The sequence below is a fragment of the Tupaia chinensis genome, unplaced genomic scaffold, assembly GCF_000334495.1.
Source record: "Tupaia chinensis unplaced genomic scaffold, TupChi_1.0 Scaffold000455_1, whole genome shotgun sequence".
Taxonomy (NCBI): domain Eukaryota; kingdom Metazoa; phylum Chordata; class Mammalia; order Scandentia; family Tupaiidae; genus Tupaia; species Tupaia belangeri.
Window position 1 is genome coordinate 143,672 of NW_006159963.1, and position 21,725 is coordinate 165,396.

At 43.4% G+C, this 21,725-nt stretch overlaps 1 protein-coding gene across 8 annotated transcripts in view; it reads right to left on the reverse strand.

Annotated features, from left to right (window-relative positions):
* Positions 1-21,725, reverse strand: part of CDK5RAP2 (CDK5 regulatory subunit associated protein 2) — a 208,699-nt gene that overhangs the window by 112,031 nt on the left and 74,943 nt on the right. For all 8 annotated transcript variants that reach the window (XM_006155484.3, XM_027774561.1, XM_027774562.1 and 5 more), the window contains exon 14: positions 1,986-2,156. In XM_006155484.3, the coding sequence (XP_006155546.1) occupies positions 1,986-2,156 (171 nt within the window). The remainder of the gene's footprint in view (positions 1-1,985; positions 2,157-21,725) is intronic.

Consider the following 21,725-nt stretch of genomic DNA (forward strand, 5'->3'; position numbering starts at 1 on the left):
CTTCCATTAAACTTTTTATATCTGCAAATCATACCTTCCATTTCCCATAGGTCATTTTTCTTTTCCAAATTTTTTTAATCAAATCCTGATTTTATTTATCTAAAGATGCTATAGTATTGAACTTTCTGGATTTTAAAAAGCTGTCCAGTTTTCTTCACCTCCTTGCATTGTTTCCTTTGTTCTTTCTGTTCTAGCCTTACACCTTCCTCTTAAATACACTTCTCCTATTTGATGAACTCGGTCATCTACCTACTTTTAAGGGTTAAAAGTGCTCAGAAGTCAGACGATGGCACGGGGTGCCATGTGAAGCTCTGCAAGGCTGACCCATGTGGGAAGGTTCCCAGCTCTTGTGAGAAGACCTCCCTGCACACACCAAACAGGTGTGCCCAAGATCTGGGTTTGGCTGAGACTGGGGGTTGATGGTGACATCACCACCCTGTTGGAGGGGTCTGTCTGACTCCCTTTTTCTCATGGAAGAAATAAACCTCTTTTTAAAAGTGCTCAGATGTGGAAAGAGCACATGGCGTAATAGTGACATCGCTGGACTCCCACATGGCTGACCACGGGCAGCTTGAATTCACATACATATGCGTGCATGCTCAAGATCCCAAGAGGAGAATGTAGAAGGAGCTGCGGCACAGCCATGGGGGGTGAGGTGGGGAGATTTCTCACTTTCTGTCTCTCTAGCGAGTGCACATGCCCTGTAGAAAAATCTCTCTTAAAAAAAAATAATAAATTTAAAAACTGTTTTAAAGTGTTCATAAATTGTTTGAGTGTAGAAAGGATATCTTGCAGGCAGCTGCAATGTGAGATGCTCAGGTGAGGACCTGGCTGTTTTGCCAGAAGACCCCCAACAGTAAACATATTTCAGTCTTTCTCTCTTTGGGGTTCTCAAAGGAACCTCACTGCTGTGCATGCACACGTCCACTCCCACCCTATTTTCACCCAAACAATTCACTTCTGCATTCAGTGTCACCTGTGACCCCCAGGCCAGAGCTTCTCGTTGAAGGTCTCCAGAAAACTGCTGCTGAGGATAAGAAAGTCACCTATAACTGCTTCAAACACCAGCCAAGTCTCTTGCTTTCAAAGGTAGCAGGAACATCCAAAGTCTGCTGAGCCTTCTGGTTTCTGTACCATAAACCAGCAATGTTCCTGTTGGCTTTTCACCCCAAAAGCACGGAGCAGAGTGGCGAATGCTGGGGCCAATGTAGGTACCACTTGCCCATCCACTTATCATCCAAATTTCATTGGCAATTCACACCTGCTGTCGTACACACTCCCATTCTTCTAGCTATTCCTTGTGGGTTTATACTAGCATATTCATTCACTGAGGTTTTCATAGGAGGTGGAGTTAAACACCTATGTTCAATCCATCTCGGTTACGTGTAAGTCTGAACTGAATTTCAGAAACTGAGGGGCCGGCAGGTGCTGTGGTGGTTGAGATGCTGAACTCCTACATGGCCGACCATGGTTCAAGTCCCAAACCTGGCAGCTCACTTTCTCACTCTGCCTTTCTGTCTCTCTGTGCTCAAAATTGAAGAATAATGATAATAAATTAAAATAAATAAAAACATTTTTTTTAATTGACTACAAGATCAAACCAGAAGGGTATTCCAAAACTAAAAGGAACAGTTAGAGGAAAAGTACAGAGAAGTCAAAGCACACGGCACAATAAGGAACGGCAAGTGCTCACAGTAGAAAGACCCGACTGAAGTGGTCTGGGCCCTAGATGGAAAGGGTCAGGGCCTGAATGCAGGCTCGGTTGTCACCAGTCATGTGACACAGGATAACTTCTTCCCTGCTCTGAGCTTCTGTTTCTCCAAACTTAGCTCCCTGGTAGCTGAGACCCAAATACCATAGAGAAATCTCTAAAGTGCTCTGAAATACAGCAATGAACACTATAACCATAAATATTTCTGTAAAGGAATATTTTTTAAATGCTAAATCAAAAAGATTTAAATACAAAATAAAAGAAGTTACAATACCTGAAGCAATAAGTCTTTTTGATTGACACTTTCTGTTAAACGTTTGATCACTTGCTCTTGACTGTGTAATTTTTTATTGCTTTCGCTCAAAAGAGTCTTATAACGATTCTCCATTGTCTTCTTTCTTTCATTCACTTCATTGCGTAATTTTTCAACTTCATTTTTGAGGTCCTACCAAAGGAAAAAGAAAAATCTGAAATTTACTTGACAAAAATTTCAAAGTGACAACTGCCAGATTACTGCTGTAAAAGAAGCGGCTGGGCCGGCCTGTACCCTGGTGGTTAAGGGAAGCCAAGGTGGCCTGGCCGTTCCCATGGGGGGTGCTTTCTCACTTTCCCCCTCTCTCTCTTCCCCAGCAAGTATACACACCCTCTAGCAAATTGGGGGAGGGGGAGTAGGAATTATGAGTAATTTTCAATTGGTTTTTATTTTTCTGAGTTTTCAAAATCTCTAAAAAATCCTGTACTATTTTCATAATCAGAAAAAAAAAAAAACTGTCTTACCACTATTTATAAAGAATTTATAACAACATGGAAAATGCTCGTGTTCTAATGTTAAGGAAAGAAATAGTATTCAGTATGACTGTGACTACCTTAAAATATGTTCTATTTGTAATTCATAATAGCAAGAGGCTGTAAACAATCCAAATATTCACCAGCAGAGGAATAAACTGAGGTGTATTTTCACACAGGAGCACTCCTAAGCTATAAAGGAAAAGAAATGAGGACTTCCTCTCTGTAAATATACCACCCTACAGTAATCTTCAGAATATATTGTTAAGGGTGAGAGGGGAGCAAGAAAAACAAGTATGAATAGTATACATTATGTTATTTAACCATAAAACAAATTAAATGGTTACTATGAGGTGTAAGTGGAAACAAGGTGAAAGAAATAGAGAGGCAGACTAGAGTTCATTTCACAGATGTGATGTTGGAACCACTTAAATATCTTAAAAATAAAATAAAATTCCACTAAAACTGAAAGCAGAGCAAACTAATGAACAAATTTAACTTTATATGGGATTGACTGGTTAATCAAAAAGAGAGAAATTCATTTCAATAACTTTAAAGCAGTTATTTGTACATCCCTAAAGGGTATTTCTCTAAGGACAAAAGGATCTACCAAAAAAAAAAAAAAAAAAAAACCTAATAAACCTTAGATTGTTTTTAGTAATCATGTAGTAAATAATAGCACTGAGATATCATTCTGAAGTTGTGTGTGTGTATATATGTATTAAATTATTAATATGAAAATCAACTTTACATACAAAAAAAGCAATACAAGCACAAAAGAAGTTATAACCTGTGATTCTAAATTTAAATTTGAAATATCAGTAAGAATTTATATTTTCTTTTTTTTTTTTTGAGAGAGAGAGATTTTTTTGCTATAGGGTCTATGCACTCACTGGAGAGACAGACAGAAAGAGAGAAATTATGCCTCCCTCCCCCAGAGGGGATGGCCATGCCACAATCCCTTCTCTTCCATTCTCCTCTCGGGATCTTGGACACACACAAACATGTGCCCAGCTTGAGTTTCAAGCCTCCAGGTCCAGAACTCAAACTGTGGTAGGCCATGTGGGAGTCCAGCTATGTAACCATTATGCTATCTGCTGGTCCCAGAACTTGTAATTTCTGCTATTTCTTTTCTTCCACTGAAAAAGGTTAGAATCAGAGCCCTCCATGGTATCCAGACTACAGTCTCTGAATACAATTTTTTTTCCTAAAATAACATGGTTCTTTAAAGCGTTGGTTCTCCCATCCAGTACTAACCAGCTTCTGAAATTGGACTGTGTTCAGAGTAGTATGACCACAGACTGAACCAGCAGCTCTCAAAGTGTAGTTCTTGAACAGAATAGTCAGCAACACTTGATTACAAATATGCAAATGTGTGGCCCCCTCCCAAACCTACTAACTCTGAAGGTAGGTAGTGCCCATCAAGGTGTGATTTAACAAGTCTTCCAGGTGATTCTGAAACACACTATGGTTTGCCTCCGGGAAAGGGATGATTGCAGACATGGGGCAAGAAGCTATCAGGCTGCAGTGTTTACAAGGATGGAATTCAAGAACCAAGTAGGAAAAGGTTTCCACTGACCAAAGATAAGACAATTTGAATTTTAATAAATATACTAACAATAACTTAAATACATTTTTAAAGTTAGAAATGTATAAATTCATAATACTTTTAAAAGATACCTTCAGTCACAATGACAGACTGAATCACAGACCCCCAACAGATGTTCGCATCTAATTCCCAACTGTCAAAAGGAAAGAAGATTACAGAGGGAATTAGGATACTAATCAGCTGACTTTAAAACAGAAAGATTATCCTAGATTATCCAGATGGATCCAATATAATAGCAAGGATCCTGAAAAGTGGAAGAGGTGTGCCTAACCATGGTGGCACAGTTGTAGTACAACATTCTGCAATGCTGGAAGCCATATAGAAGATCAGGGTTTGGTTCCTGAGTCAACCTGTACATGCCAGGCACATGCCTGCCAACTGCTTGTGATCTTGGCTGGCTGAAAGGCAGTAGTGGGGGGAGGGAAAAATCAAGACATTCTTGGCTGGCTGAAAGGCAGTAGTGGGGGGAATGAAAAATCAAGACCCTGAGGAGGGTGTCTGTTGGTCTTTCTTTTCTCTCAATAAATAAATGAAGTTTAAGTTTTTTTTTTTTTTGAGAGGTTTTAGCTATAGGGCACATGCGCTTGCCAGAAAGACAGAGAGAGACAGAGAGACAGGAAGGGAGAAATCACCCCCCAGGGGGGATGGCCACAACGCAATCCCTTCTCCTCCATTCTCCTCTTGGGATCTTGGGCACGCACGCACATGCGCCCGGCATGAGTTTAAGCCACCAGGTCTGGGACTCAAACCACGGTCAACTACATAGGAGCCCAGCGACATAGCCATTATGCTAACTGCTGGTCCCAAGTTTAAGAATTTTTTAAAAAGTGGAAAAGGGGAGCAAGAAGAACACTTCACCTATCACTGCCAGCTTTGAAGATCAAAAGGGGCTACAGGCCTAACAATAAGACAGCCTCTACACGAAGTCAAAGGAAAGAAGTGGTTTCTCCCCTAGAGCCTTCAGAAGGAATGCAGCCCTGCCCACACCTTGGTTTCAGCAGAGACCATTTCAGACTTCCGGAACCGTAAGACTCTACATGTGTATAGTTAAGCCAGCAAGTTGTGGTAATTCACTGCAGTGGCAATAGGAAGTGGATTCCAGGGAACCTTTACTGTGTCTTGTCAGTATTAACTGCACCTCGAGATAACTAAATAGGTGATTAAGAAAAATAACACATTTCTTTTTATAGACACGTTCTGGCTATAAATGAAAGAACAATGAAGCGAGATCATTACCATTTTGTAATAAATCAATGGCTGATAACATCACAAAAACAGAAGCTAGTAAATATTTGGAAGTACAAATGACCACCTATGATGTAATCTTGCCCAAAAGTAAACCTGAATTTGACCACACACCTTACCTAACTACCAATTTACTAGAAATAGAGTCAGAAAAAAAAACAAATTTAATGATATTACAGAGACAATCGGCAAAATCACAATTGGGATGTATCTGTAATTATACACACACACAAGAGGACAGACACAGATATACAGATATCTGTACGCACATGTCAGGACACACACATACATTTCTTAGCTCTGTCCACTGACAAAGCCTGTAGCAATGAGGACACCAATCATCCAAACTTGCTTTCTAAATATCATTCTCCAATCAAAGAAGCCAGGGTTCTTTGGAGCCTGGACTACCTGGTTTATTCCAGCGCTGGGAAAGGGAAAACACAATTAGAGCCAAAGACAGCTTGTGACATGAGAAAGTACAGAAGTGCTCAAATCACGATGGGGAATCAATCAGAAGTAGTCCCCAATGACCAAATCTGACATAATTTGAGCAATAAAATAAATGATAGTAATGGCATACAACTTAAAGAATAAAATAAATATCCATGAGTCCATTCTGACATAAGCATAAAACTAAAATAATATATAAATGCAGGAGAAGACAGGATAGCACTTCCTCACAACAGACTTACAACTAAGTGTGGTGGGAATCTGCAAATGGATAGTGACTACAAAGCAAACACTACAGCAATAACTGTTGCAGATAAGAACTATCCAGGGGGGCGAGCCCCATACATAGCCCGGTGGTTAAAGGAGATGGATACCACATTGCTGACCAGGTTCGAATCCTGATTCCAGCAGCTTGAGAAACAAAATGTGCCTGGTGTGAAAGGGCACATCTACATGTGTGCCCAAAATCCCTACAAATGGAGAAATGAAGAAGAGATTGCAACATAACCACATTCCATTAGAGGTTGCTTTCTCCATCTCTCTGCCTCTCTCTGGCAAGCAAACACACAGTCTAGCAATTAAAAAATGTAATAAAAGAGAGGGAGAAGTGGCATGGCAGTTAAGGTGCTGGACTCCCACATGGCCAACTACAGTTCAAGTCCTGGACCTAGCAGCTTGAAAATCATGCTCAGTTTGCTAAAAATCCCAGGAGGAGACTGGAAGAGAAGGAATTGCAGCATGGCCATCTTCCCTGGGGGTGATTTCTCACTTTCCCTGTCTCTCTCCAGCAAGCACAAGAGCACTATGGCAAAAAATTTGGGAGGAAAAAATGAAGAGGGGCCAACAGATGACATAGTGGTTATGTTGCTGGACTCCCACATGGTCGACCATGGTTTGAGTCTCAGACACAGTGGCTTCAACATCACACTAGGCACATGTGCATGCATGCCCAAGATTCCAGGAAGAGAATTGAGGAGAAGGGACTGTGGCGTGGCCAAACCCCCTGGGTTTTGTTTTGTTTTGTTTTGTTTTTTTCCCATGCAAAAATACACCATGACTTTTCCAACAACCCAATATATACATACAAAATTGTGACAATAAATGAAACCGTTTCCAAACCGTACATGCTTCTTTCAAGCTTTGCCCATTGTAGCCATAATTTTTATCCAATTTGAACTTCAGTTTGGATTTTTTCCCATTTTACTTTATTTATTCTATTATACCATGACCTACAAGGAGCATGAGGCAATTAAATGATGATGACATACAACAATATAAAAAAACTTTAAAGGGTACAAAGTCAAGAAAAGTTATTGTTCAAGTACAGAGATGAGAAAGGTCTACAGAGCTGCTATACTGAGCTTCCAGCTTGGCCCAGCACATTCCCTCAGCCCAAGGGAAATGCACGACAGGTCCCTAAACTGCCTCCTGCAAGGTACCACATGATCCTCAAATTTGTCAACTGTAATGGGTACATCCTAGTTCACTTAACTGTTTCTTCACTGGCTTTAACCATTTGCTCTTATAACAAATACAGCAAAGAACAGTTCTGTGTATAATACAAGATTTTTTCTAACGTTTGCCTTATTTTCTTAGTCTAAATCCCCAAGAAAGGAATCATTCAAAGCACATTTTGAGGATTCTTTCTACACACTAACATACTTTCTTCCACAAAAAAAAAAAATAAACACTAAAATGCCACCACCAAAATGTAACGTTTTTGTTTCACCACATCCTCACCAGCACTGATGTTTTCTTAAATGTCTGCTAATTAAATTGGTATGAGATGGTTCTTTGCTAGTGTTTGAATTTGCATTTCTTTGATTGCCAACCACATTTCTATATATTTAACTATCATTTGGATTTCCTCTTGTGCAAATTGTCCTTGCTGGCCGTGAATGAAAACATTTTCAAGGACAGTTCTAAGGAAAAGTTGATCTCTCAAGAATCAATCACCCAAGGGTGCATATAGAAACATAAACACACAAACTCATTTTCCCCTGCATCAGAAAATCTCCCAGGGCAGAGTCCATCCATCTTACTAATGCTATTAGAGAAGAGATATATTACGAGGATTCACCTTTCCAATGTACTTCATTATTTCTCTGCCATCCTGATTGAGTTTTGCTGGCCGTGTACTAACCAGAATGAGTACATACACCAGTGCCAGAAGAGCAGCTGCAGTTGAGGCATCGGCGTTGGAATATGTGGAATAAGGGAGCGCCACACCTGGGCGCTCACACCTGGGTTCTACTGATGACAGAAGTCATGCCTGCCAAGTACCTCCTGTTGTTCTGGGCAACGTGCTAGACGTTCTCATAATTACCCATTTAATCTTCACGACCCACTATGGCCTCCACAGCCCTAGCCTTGCTGGATCCGCACTACTCTGCCACCCTCCTCCCCACTGCTCTTGCCCCACTATCCTGCTCTGGCAAGCCTGGCTTCCTTGCAGTTCCTCTTCGTACCAGGTGTGCTCCCAGCTCCAGGCTTTTACGGTTGCTGCTCCCTCAGCCTGGACGCTCCTCAAGGCTGCTCCTTCACTTCCTTCAAGTCTGCACTCAACTATCACCTCTCAGTCCAGTCTTCCCTGTCCACCCCACCTCAAACAGCCACTACTAGTCACCCTCGGCCCCCTCCCCATAAGCCTTCCCTTCATTATTTTTCCCCATTGCACCTTCTAATGGAGTAATTTACGTGTGCATTTTGACTGCAGCCTTCCCACCCAGGAGGGCAGGGATTTTTGTGTATTATGTTTACTGCTTTGGTTCTTACACTTAGAATGGTACCTGGTACCTAAGAGTCACTGCTACAGATGAAAGACAGCCATAAATCCTCTGGTCGTCTTCTATGGAAAGGTATGAAGTCTCTGTCCCCCTCCTTTAGAATCCGGGCAGCACAGTGACTGCTGGACAAATAGAATATGGCAGAAGTGATATTGTGCCAGTTTCTAGGCCCACCCAGGCCTCAGAAAGCTGACAGCTTCCAACTTCTGTCTCTTGGAACACTTGCTCTGGGAGCCCTAAGAATCATACATCCAAGAAAGGATGACTACCCTAATTCTGCCACGCTGCAAAGGGCACATGCAGTTGGCAATCCCAGCTGTGCATGGCTTCCCAGATATCCCCACCGAGGTATCAGATACACGAGTGAAGAATCACCCCACAGACCAACCCATCCACCAGTTGAATACCATTAATGACCTGGGCCATGGGGAGCAGAAAATCACCCAGCTAAGCCCTGCCCAACTACTGCAATGAATGCCTATAAAATCCTGTGTTAAGCCAGCCATTTAGGGACATCTTTAACTTCGTAACAAATTTGAATGCCACCCTAGAAAGATCATGCTTACCTTCTCATTTTACAATGTTCAGGCCTCTTGCCAAGTAAAGAGGAGCCCTGTCCACGTGCACACAAAGCACAGGTTCACTCACATTATTTCCCAGATTCAGTATCCTCCTTTACAAACACCTTTCACACCCATACTGTGACATCTAGTTGAAGTTCTAGTGTAAGTGTGTATATTCAGCAACCACTTACTCCATTCTCCTCTTCCTGTTTACTTTTAGAAACTTTGTTACTCAGGCAAAGAACCCCTTACATGTTTTGAGTGATAAAGGAGCCTAATGTTGAACCACATTTCTCTCCCGTGCCCTCCAACCTAGCAGAGCTGATAATATGAAAACTGCCTGTTCCAGAATTCCACAAGATATGTAGTTTTGTCAACCCCCAAGATTAGAGGTTCTAAGTCTAAGGTCTATTGACTAAGGCCCTGAGATCCTATGAAAATGTGTGGGTGTGTACATATCTGGGGTCTAGACAGAGGGCCCAAAGCATCATCAAGATTGTGGGTAAAGTCAGGACTCCAAAGACTATAAAACATTTCTCTTTATTATTACAATCATCCATGACAGAAATCACTTTTTTTTTTTAAGTTTTTGCTATCAGGCACATGCACCTGTCACAGAGAAAGAGAAAGAGAGAAATTGAGAAATCACTCCCAAGGGAGGATGGCCAAGTCAAAATCCCCTCTCCTCCATTCTTCTTTGGGATTTTTGGACATGAAAAATCACCCAACATGATTTTCAAGCCGCAAGGCCTGGGACTCAAACTGCACAGTTGACCATGTAGGACACAGTGCCTTAACCACCATACCACCTGCTGGCTCCCAGAAACCACCATCTGCTGAGCACCAGCTATGAGGCAGACTTGGGTCAAGGCATTTTTACATAAGACACCTCTTCCCTAATGACTGACTACACAGTAAGTATTATTAGTCGTATTTTTACAGAAAGGGAATTAGGACTCACAGCGGTTGAAAGATGTTTGTAAAGCTTTTTTTTTTTTTTTTTTTTGAGAGGTTTTTTTACTATAGGGCACGTGCGCTCACCAGACAGACAGAGAGAGACATAGAGACAGAAAGTGAGAAATCACCCCCCACGGGGGATGGTCATGCCGCAATCCCTTCTCCTCCATTCTCCTCTCGGGATCTTGGGCACGCACGCACACGCGCCCAGCGTGAGTTCTAAGCCACCGGGTCCGGGACGCGAACTGCGGTCGACTACGTGGGAATCCAGCGACATAGCCATCACGCTAACTGCTGGTTCCCAAGAGATGTTTGTAAAGCTTTTGAAGTTCCGGTGCTGAAATTCAAACTCAGTCAGCGTGGCCCCAAATTCTGTGCTGGTTGCACCCAGCTGCAGTATTGTTAAAGCCAAAGGAAGTATAAAACCACTCTGTGACGTGGGCCTCCCTTGGTCAGTAATTCCAATACCCCCCAACTCACTTTATAGTTTCTCAAAGACTCAGATTGGTAGACTATTCAGCCTGAGACTAAGGCCCTCCTCTGTATGAATGGGGCAGGACCAAGGACCTAAACTTCATATGAAGAACAGTCAGAGAAGGCTTAAAGTAAAAGAACTAGTGAGAGCGGGAGGAAATGGGGAGGTGTGCACTGATGTAGCCTTGAAGAGCAGCTGCCATGGCAACACGAGGACAGCCAGCGGGCTCATGTGCTCACCTCCAGGGAGGTTGTAATAAATGTTTTGGGGAGGCGTGGAGATGGCATGTCTTGCCTGAGCAAAACAATCAGAACTGAAAATTGATAAATCTTGGGTGGTTTCCCCACATCTCCTTCAATATTCCTGGGCTGTGAAGACAGAAGTGAATCCTGAATCTACTGCTAACTAGCTATGTGACTACAGATGGATACTTCAATCTTTGACTATTTCCTCTCCAGTAAATGGAGATAATAACGTGGACTCTTAGGATTACTGAAGTGTTAAGTCAGAGAATGCATGATGGGTGCACAGCACAGAAGCTGGTGCACAGCAGGTAATACTGCCTCACCTCCCACTCTCCCCCCACACATCCCCCAGGCCGACCCCCTACTCCCAGGGCTCCTCGTGTGGCACGGCACCACCATCCATCCACTCAGAGACAAGGTTTGACTCTTGCTTCTTCTTCTTCTTATATGTACCTTGTCATCCAGCAGGTAACCCGGGCCGTGAGGTACAGCACGCTCCCTACATAAAGCAGATGACAGATGAAGGTAGAGGAGTTGGTGCTTTTAATAGCTAAAAGTGCCGAGTCTGCCCTGTCAATCATCCTACTGGCACCTAGTTCTCAAATGAGCTGTAGGTAAGAAACAACAGCAGAAGGGGAATCCAAGTACTTTTCTGTGACAATCGCACGTCCAGAGCAGTGCTTTCTGATATAATTGAGGGTATGGGACCTCAATTTTTGAAGGAGAGGTATATGCAGTTTAAGGGAATCGTCTGAGCCTTCTTACTCAAGTGGAGGCAGAAGTGGACAGACAACGATGAGGAATCGAGGAAGTCAGCCTTCCCAACATGGGCCAGGCTTGGCTTGCTCTGAAACAGGAATGCAAAAGAATCTGGAACTGGGGTTCCTGCTGTAAGATTAGTAACTCGCTCATTAACAAGGACAGCCCAATAAATATCCTGAACCCTGATTAGTCAGCTGAGTAACTTCTGGAGGTATCTGAAAGGGAAAAAGTAGAAGCTGCAGTATTGGAAGGAGAATGGATCCCTCTATTGTACTCAGTCCCGCCTCGCCCTCCTTCCCACTTTCACTGACTTCTTTAGAGCTTAGCTCTTATCTGGTCAATTGCAACTTCCTAACTCAGTTCCCTTTCAGGTTCACCCCACTGTGTGTACACCGAGGATCACTGTCTGTGCCCAGGATCCTTTGGTGACTCTAAATCAGAAGACACTGTCACAAACAGACCATTTAAGGATCCCTCACAGTGGGCCACAGCTTACCTTTTAGCCTTATTTCCACCCAGTTCCCCTAAACCAAATACTTTATCAACACACTTTCTTGGCTCTTTCCCAGTATCTACCCAGTCCCCTCCACCTGGAAGTATAAAATTCCCCTCAATTCCACCTCAAGACAGCACATTATTTTTCAAGGCCCAATCCAATGGTCGTCTCTTCTACTGAGTCCTCTTTGACTACTTCAGCCCTCAGAACTCATCCTCTCCAAATCCCATCGGCTGCTTTTTTCTACAGACCCTTGCAGCATTGAGGAAAATTTTACCTCATCGACTCTCCCTACAGCCCCACGAATCAGGTACTCTGATTATACCCATTTCACCAATTAGAAACCAGAATTCAAAGAACTCGAGCAGCTAAAGGAAAATAACACAGGGTAAAAAGTAAGACTTAAAACCAAGTCTACTTCTTTTCTTTTTACTATACACATGGTGTTGCAAACCAAGTTCTAGAAGCCCTAAGATTAGGAAGACCCAAACATAGCTGGCTAGCAGTACCATCCAACTACATGTTCTTGAGCCTCTCTCTCCAGAAACTGATTCAAAAGACTTGGGAAAGAGCACAGAAATTTGTATTTGACTTTAATGTAAAAAGCCACTATCCAAAGGAATTTGCAGAGCCTCCTTGGGTGCATCTGTGTTATTTGCTTATGAGCAAACAAGGGGGAAAGTTTGAAAAATCCCTGTTCTACACCTCACCACTACCTGGCTTTAAAGCAAGTGTTGCCACAGCAAGTCTACTGATGACAGCAACTGATGGCTTCAATTTCTACATTGACAGGGAATTTTCCTTTAAGATTCACTAGTGCACTCTGGACCAACACTGAGCTGAGCACTGCCTTTACATATCAGGGCTCTCTTAGAGCAGTCTGGCTGATTTTTTAAACAGGGGAGAAGGGAAGTGAATTTCTTGAAAACTAAAATATCCCTTAAAATCTTAGAATCACATTAGAAATGAAAAGCTAAGCCCTCACACTTCCCTCTCAAGCAAACTAGTTTGTTTTATCTCTGGCCAGATGGAGAATGAGAAGGTTCTCATTCATCAAATTTCTGCCTTATCAGGTTGCACTGTGAGAAAGCTTGTCAAAGTGCTCAGTGGTTACCTTTAAATATACAAAGGAAACGTCTTCAAAATCTTAATGAGGTATAGGCGCTCTGCGATGTAAGGAGAATTTCCAGAATTAGTATGAGATCATGGTGTTCAAACCAAGTTCTGTGGAGCCTCACTGCTCCTGGAGGCTGTGGCAGAGCGAGACATGGTGGGTAGTAGGGGGTGCCAGGCCTCTTTCCTCACTTCACCCTGAACAGCTCCACTTTCATGTTTTCGCCTTCATCTGAACAAAGAATTCATGTGCTTAAAAACAAACAGAAAGCCCAAAGCCTCTGGAATGAGACAGTCGTCGCCACAGAGAACTAACTAGCATGCCTTGCCCAACCGTATCAGGTGCTGTGAAGACCGTGGAAGCTCTGAAAAGGGGCTCGAGGAAGCTTCCACCAACACGCCAAGAACAGACAGAGGAGCTGGAGTTCACACTGAACAGGCATCAAGGCCCAGCTGGCTCAGGCACCAAGCAAACACCACCCTCTCCAAACCACCACCACCCCCGCCCCAAACAGGCCTGCCGCCTCCTCCAGCCCCACTCAGTGTTGCCCACTTGCCAGGTTCATATACGACCTCCAACACTTGGCACAGGCTTGCCCTCGCTCAGGAATGCATTTCCACCTCCCATCCCCTGGGCAAACAGCTACTTATCCTTCAAGTCTCAACTCAAATCTGGTCCTCTGAGAAGCCTTCCCTCCCCCCTCCTACCCCAGTCTCTTAGCACAATTCCATTCTCTGTGTTCCCAAAGCATTTGGTTCAACCACTATCAGCAATTATCACATTATATTCTAATTAGCTCTTTGTCTGCAATTCTATTATATTTCTCCACTAGAGTCCTTCAGAGACTGTGTCCAAGTTGATTCAGTCCTGCACTGCCAGTGCCCAGGACAGAGCCTGGCACAGCTACGATAAAACAAGGAGAGATAAGAGAAAGTCTCCCTGTTTGTGACCCCACAGAGATTACTGCAATTCCACATGAAAACCTATGGGAATGCCTTTAAAGCAGCTTTCATAGCAGCCCTTGCATGAGCCCCTGAGATAGCCAGAGTCTCTCAATCTGAGAGGACCCTGACTCCCTTCCTAGAGGGATCAATCAGCTAGAAAGGAACAGACAAGCACTATCTTCAGAGGAGAGGTTGGCGTTGATCAAGGAAGAAAATTGATGCTTTGATGACTGGACTAGGAAAAGGGCAGGCCACACTAGTCAACAGTGTCCTGGAGATTCTAGTGGGCAAGGGATTGTCATTCAAAGTCCTGAGCCAGCACCTGCCACACAATTAAAAGCAAGAAAAAAGGAAAGAAGAGGCAGCATCCAATACAATGATCATCTACTTGTCTGTGCCAGGAACCGCAGCATTTTCTTACGTATTAAATTTTGTTTCATTGCCAGAGGGTGTGTGCGCTCACCAAAGAAAGACAGAGAAAAGTACCCTCTGATGAGGTGTAGTCATGCCACAATTCTTTTTTTCTCCATTTCTCTATCCTACAGGAGTTGGGGCATGCACGCACACATACCCAGCATGTTTTTCCAGCTGCTAGGTACAGGATTCAAACTGCATCGGCCATGTGGTATCAGACCCCGTACACACAGGGGTTAAACTGCCTACACTGTGGGACCAGTTCTTACCCATTATATTTTATTAACCATTTTTTTTTTTTATCCTCAGATAGATACAACCAACCCCATTTTAGAGGAGTAAACACCAGTTTAAAGGGGTTAAGAAATTGGCTGAGAAGTTAAGCACCTCAATGTGAAGCTGACACTCCAACCCAGGCCTCGGCACTGTTTTCCACTATTCCAAAGATACCTACCAAAACTGCTAGGTTTCTAGTGCCCAAGGCTCTGCCTACCTCATATAACCCGTACAACTAATTCTTATTTCCCAGATAAGAAATGGACACCACAGATCGGAAGCAAAGCTGCTGGTTCACAGTCCAACAGCTCAGAAGTGATGAGTCAGGACTCGAACCCAGTTTGACTCCAGTGTCTCTGCATTCAGGCTCTCTTACAAGAAACTGAACTTCTTGGGACCAGCAGATGGTGTAATGGCTGCGTCGCTGGACCCCCATGTAGTCAACCACGATTCAAGTCCCAGATCCAATGGCTTAAACTCACGCTGGGTGCATGTGCATGCGTGCCTAAGATCCCGAGAGAAGAATGAAGAAGGGATTGCAGCGTGGCTATCCCCCTAGGGGGTGATTCTCACTTTATTTCTCTGTCTCTCTCTCTCTTTCCGGCGAATGCACGCACCCTATAGCAAAAAACTCTCCAAAAAAAAAGAAAAACTGAACTTCTTCCAACAGAGGTCTTCGAGACTACACATTATTCTACAAGGATACCAACTCAAAATCTTTATGAGTAATATTTTAAAACAACCGAACCAAAATAAACAAATAAATAAATAAATAGGTAAAGAGAGCTTTGATCCTCGGTTTAAAAAAAAAAAAAGTACACTACCTCAAGTCTGTGGTCTTAGCCCTAACCAACCAGCCTGAAGACACTGTCTCTGAATGCCATGTTTTGATTACGGTTCACCAAAGATGTTCTAAACGCTGTCACAGTCTCATCTGGAGCTATCCATCAATGAGCACATGTGAGGACCGGAGGGGTTCAGGCTGAGCTATCCTGAAATTAATCCTACTCCCGTCGAAGTACGCAGATTAGCCGACTGGGTGACGAGTACAACTTTAATTAGATTTTTGGGCTTGAGCCAGCAAATGCATCCCCATAGAGCTAAGTGCCCAGGTACTAACGCACACACTTGTCTGGGTAGCAGATGACAGGTCCTGTAACAGATGAGACCATTACGAGACAGTCTGGGGAAAACAGCTAGGCCAATGTCTAATCTACGCTGCCCATGAAGGAGAACAAAAAGACTAGAACTTGTTCCTCAAACCCCTCCCTCTCCACCCCCACCACACGCCCTGAGTAGAATTCAGCGACAGCAAATCTCAAATAAAGATTTATCTCCGTCTCTCACCCTGCATCAAACACACACACACACACACACACACACACTGACACAAACACTGACACACATGCTTGCCCAAGCATACACTAAACGAAGAGCATTAAGTTTCTGGAGCCAAACAATGCATCAAAATCAGAGCTGTGAGGGCATGAATGTAAAAACCCAAACAGCATCCCTGTCACAGACCACAGAGGTTAGGACATTTAAAACATCACAATTGGAACATTTTAAATGACACAGTTGGGAATACTGGGGGGTTTTGTTTGTTCTGCAAAGGTCTCTTGAATTTCCTTAAAGGTATATGGGTCCTTCCAGTGGTGAGGAGGTATAAAAAATTGCAGGGGAATTTCACTTACTTCACTTACTGACCCTTTCTCATTGTACATAAGATTCAAAAAAAAAAAAACACTTGTATTTGCCAGAGCCTAACAACAGTGCCTACACCATCACAAGTAATAAATGTGAGTTGAATAAACAAATGAACAAACTGCAAATTACAACACATGCTGAGTCAACTGGCACTAGGTCATCGCAATTGGCGGCAATTAAAACAAACACGACGAACTGACTCTCATGGCCCACCTTCTCAGTGTTCACACACAATCCGACACAGTAAATTCATCTGCCTCGGAGCCAAGCTGCATTTCAGCAAAGGTATTGTCTCCCTCCAAAATGCTAAAGAACAGTCACAATGAGCCTGGCAATAAATGTTTTTGGCATGAGCAAAGGATGGTTTGATCACATTCAAAAGAGAACTGGTTGGCTTACCATCAGAATCCAGGGAATGAATGCTACAGAAACCTGTACTGCTTGATCCGGGTCCTCTGTGGAAGCGTTTAAGTAAGGGCTCATCTACAAACAGGGCTGCAGCACTTCCAACTGATCCTGTAGTTCTTGTCCAAGAAAAGAAGATAATGGGAAACAGCTAGACAGAATCCCCGGGACTGAAAACCTTCCTACTTACAAGCTTACCGACAAGGAGAGCACTGATCTGGCCTGTGCAGGACTGCTTTTATTGAATGCGGTATTGTTGAAGACTGTGTACGCTGCTCCGAGTACTCTTTATGAAAACCCACCAGAGGCAATTCTTCCCTCAGGCCTCAGTGCCAGCAAACGCTGTCCTTTTATCTTAACGTGTTCATCTTGCAGACGCTGGAGACCTTAACTGAATTTCCCTTTTTACTTTCGCTGCCAGGAACTACTAGCTGAATTTTAAGTCTCCCTTTTTAGGACTGTGAAGGATACCACACCACAACATTCTTTTTAACACCCTCACTCTCTGGTTCCATTTTACTGCTCTTATTTTTCCTGGATGTGATGTCTTACTTTTCTATTTCATTTCACCTTAGGACTTTCTATTAACCTCCACAAATCCTTCTGAAATACATAAAGAAACAAATTACAATTGTTAAACCTTCAGTTAACCAGAAATATGCCAAGTTGAGTGTCCTTGAGAATACACTGTTCCGGTTTACAGAAAAGTTGAAAATGTATCTGTCTTTCTTTCTACCAAAAGCACAGTATTCTAAACATACTTATTGATGATTTGGCACAGCCACAGCATAATATCTTTGGCAAAGTCTCGCAATTAAGAGTTCAAAGACCTGAATCAATGCATGTACGTCACTTTCTATGCGACAATGGTTAAGTCACTTGAATTCTGAGGCATGCATTAATCTGTAAAATGGGAATACCATTCCCTAAGCCCCAACAGAGGGTTGCAAGCATCACGTGAAACACACACAATCCTTTATAAACCATAAAGTACAGTCTACATCTAAGGATCATCCCTGCTTTCTTCCATCACCCTGAATAGCTCTTCTCATTAGCAAAGAAGGTGTAAAGGATGACCTGGAAGTCTACTGAGAATAAGACCTGTGTGTTTTGGACAGTTTTCTTGTTTTCTTTATTCTCTTATGAGATACAGTGAACTTCAAGTAAATGCAAGAGACCCAAAGAGAGAGTGCTCGTGGGTGAGGCTTTGAATATGCACTAACATAGACCTTGGAAGCCAGGCCTGGTCATCCCACTACAGAGGAACAGGGTCTTTGATCAATCCACCCTCTGGACATCTGTCAGACTAGTTTTTCCACGCTGCAAACCTGATCCTGTCAATTATCTGCTTAATTCCCCCTCTAAAGAGCCCCACTGCCCGTAGGTCAAGTCCAGGCTCTCCACAGCCAAATGCTCTCCAGGATAATCCCCTGATATGTCCCTAGAATCAACCACCCAGTCACCACAGGCCCTGAAACATCACACTCTCTCCCACCTCTGAGCCTTTACCTTCTGTACAAAACCCCTCTCTCCCTTACCTAGCTGTTAACCTTTAACTCAAACTTCAGAACTAGTTCAAAAGATCCTTCTCCTGGAAGCCTTCTCTGGTCCTGAAGCCACTTCCTTTCTGTGTATTCCATGGTAGTTTATTCCTATCACTGTTGTGAAAATGTCCCCTTGCATAGCAGAGGAATACCCAAAGTTCAGTGCTGCTGGATAAAGGAATGGATTCTGCTCCTTTGCCAGGGCAGAAAGAGACCACCAAAAGTTCTGTTTTTGTGGTCTGTTTGTTTCAAGCCAAAAGCAACACCAGTAGCAGCTGGCAAGTGGGAGGTGCCTAGTTAATTAAAGAGCCTAGTTAACAGAAACCAGCTGATAAGATATGCATGACTGGTAGGTGTGCTCTCCCTGTGCACTCATCCTTGCACCACAAAACAAATACAACACCCCCCGTGACCCCCCAGACTCTGAACAAGCCAGAAACCCCAATACACATCGCAGCATGCATTTTCACATACTCGTTCCATGGTTCCATTTTACTAGTCACTTATTTTTCCTGGCTCCCAATGCCTTTTTATTTTCTATAGCATGTGTGCATTCACTGGAGAGAGACACAGACAGTGAGAAAGTGTCCCCTGGGGAGAGGCCATGCTGCAGTCCCTTCTTCTCTATTCTTCTCTCAGGATTGCAGGCGTGTATACACACGTGCCTGGCATGTTTTTCAGGCCACTGGATCCAGGCTCAAACCTCAGAGTCAGCCATGTAAGTCCAGCTCCCTTAACCATTATGCCACCAGGTTGGCCCCTAAAGCCTTTATTTTCAATCTCAGTTAATCTTATGACTTTATATAACCCTCCACAAATGCTTTAAAATACAGACAGAAACAAGTTACAATTGTTAAAGCTTCGTTTCACCAGAATATTTCAAGTTGGGTATGAAACACTCCCATGAGATGGACACAACCAAGTCCCCAGACTCAACCAGAACCAGAGATACCATAACAGAAACACATGCATGAAGAAGGAAACCATGGGCACGTCATCTCGTCAGAAACATGTATGTGACCTGATGTGTAAAGGGAGTCACGGGGAGATGCCAGGAAGCTCTGAGTCATGGCGTGCTCACCGGAGCAAGCACTGGGAGCACACAGCTCTTGCTCTGGTCTGCCGGTGCCCTGAAACAAAATAGTACTTTCTCTGGGTACTTCCTCACGACCCTCAAAACATGTGTTTCTAGAGGCTGGTGATGATGGCACATACACCCACACACGGACACATACACTTCAGCCAAAGGAGGGTGGGCACGCGACCCAACTTGGATCCCTCTGTCCCTCACCCATCTGGCCATCCCGACAAGAAGAGAGAGAGGGGGTTGGGACCAGCAGATGGCGTAATGGCTATGTCGCTGGACTCCCACATAATCGGTCATGGTTCGAGTGGCTTAAAACTCACACCGGGTGCATGTGTGCCCAAAATCCCGAGAGGAGAATGGGATTGCAGCGTGGCTATCCCTCCAGGCGATTTCTCGATTTCTGTCTCTCTAGCGAGTACACACGCCCTATAGCAAAATTCTCTCAAAAAAAAGAGAGAGAGAGAAAAAAAGATCGTGGGGCAGCTAAATGTGAGAGCCCTCCTTCCTCTCCTGCAATAACTGGGAAGATGTGATCCCAGCAGGCTGGCAATGAGGGGCCCAGCCCCTTGGAACTAGCGGGAGTGGATGCAAGAAAAAGCAGTCAGCTCTCGGAGAGCCCGAGTGGCCTGGCAATGTTCCAATGCCCATCCTACCAGCAGTTCTGAGACACAGGTGATCAATTCCCCTTTTGTCAAATGGAGTTCAACTGAGTTTCTGCCACTGGCAGAAAAAAAAGTCCTGTCCATTATATACTTCACCCCAGCCCCTCCTACTCTCCCACAGTCCCCTCCCACTCCTCGAAACATATTTTAACCTTGTTATGAACATCTATACATGTTAGGTAGGCTACATCTTTTTATCAACAGCAGCCCAAAATTCTTTCAGAAGCACCAGGGTTTCCACGAATAAATGCATTATGAACCAACAAAAAAATGTCTTGACAATGCAGGGACATGTAAATAAATCATAGCATATCCACTTGATCTAATGTTATAGAGCCATTTTTAATGCTTGCCAGGAGAAAGTTAAAATGGAAAAAAGTTACATACTATATACGTATATTCCAGAGTGTGTGAGTGTGTTCACACACATACGCACAAGTCCTACTATCCAAATTTTATTCAATAAACATTTTTATGATGGCTGGGGGGGTGAGTGAGTGGAGAAGACTATTCTACACTAAAAAAATTATAATCTAACAGTAAAGGATATAAGAATTGACTGTCAAAGTGCAACTCTATGAAAGAACCCACTGGCCAGGCTTTTTTTCCCTCATCTGTAAAATCTTTTTTTTTTTTTTTTTTAAGAATTAACTTTTTTTTTTTTTTTTTTTCTGTTATTTATTTATTTATTTATTTATTTATTTATTTTGAGAGGTTTTCACTATAGGGTGCATGCGTTCACCAGACAGACAGAGAGACAGAAAGCGAGAAATCACCCCCCACGGGGGATGGTCACACCGCAATCCCTTCTCCTCCATTCTCCTCTCGGGATCTTGGGCGTGCACGCACACGAGCCCGGCGTGAGTTTTAAGCCACCGGGTCCGGGACGCGAACCGCAGTCGACTACGTGGGAGTCCAGCGACATAGCCATTACACTAACTGCTGGTTCCCATCTGTAAAATCTTAACTCTTCTCGTTCAGCCTAAATGCTACCTCCTCCTAGAAGAGTTCCCAGTTTCCCTGACTACACTGTCCCACAAAGACCTCTGCACCAAGTAGGTGAGTTAAACTCATTAGGTCTGGATTTTAAACTGTTTAGCATTTGTCATGTAAAACATTTCCACCTCTCTTAAAAATACATTTAAAAATTTAAAACTTTCAGTCCCAACCTAAATGGCACAGTCTAAAACATACTGAACTGCAATGCCAGAAGCCACAGGGCTGACTATGGATTTGGCTCCCCAGCCCAGCTGAACAGGCCCATGGACGCTCATGACCAAGATCCCGGAAAACTGGAGAAAGGGCACCACAGAGTGACCAGATCTTCTCAGGAGTGCTTATTTCTCTCCATTTCTCCCTCCCTCACAGGCATGTACATGCACATTCTCTATCATGAATAAAATAAATAAAAATGTATTAAAAATTAAAAGGTGGCTGTATCCCACAGGGCTGACTGTGTAATTCAACTCCCAGACACGGCTTGAAAA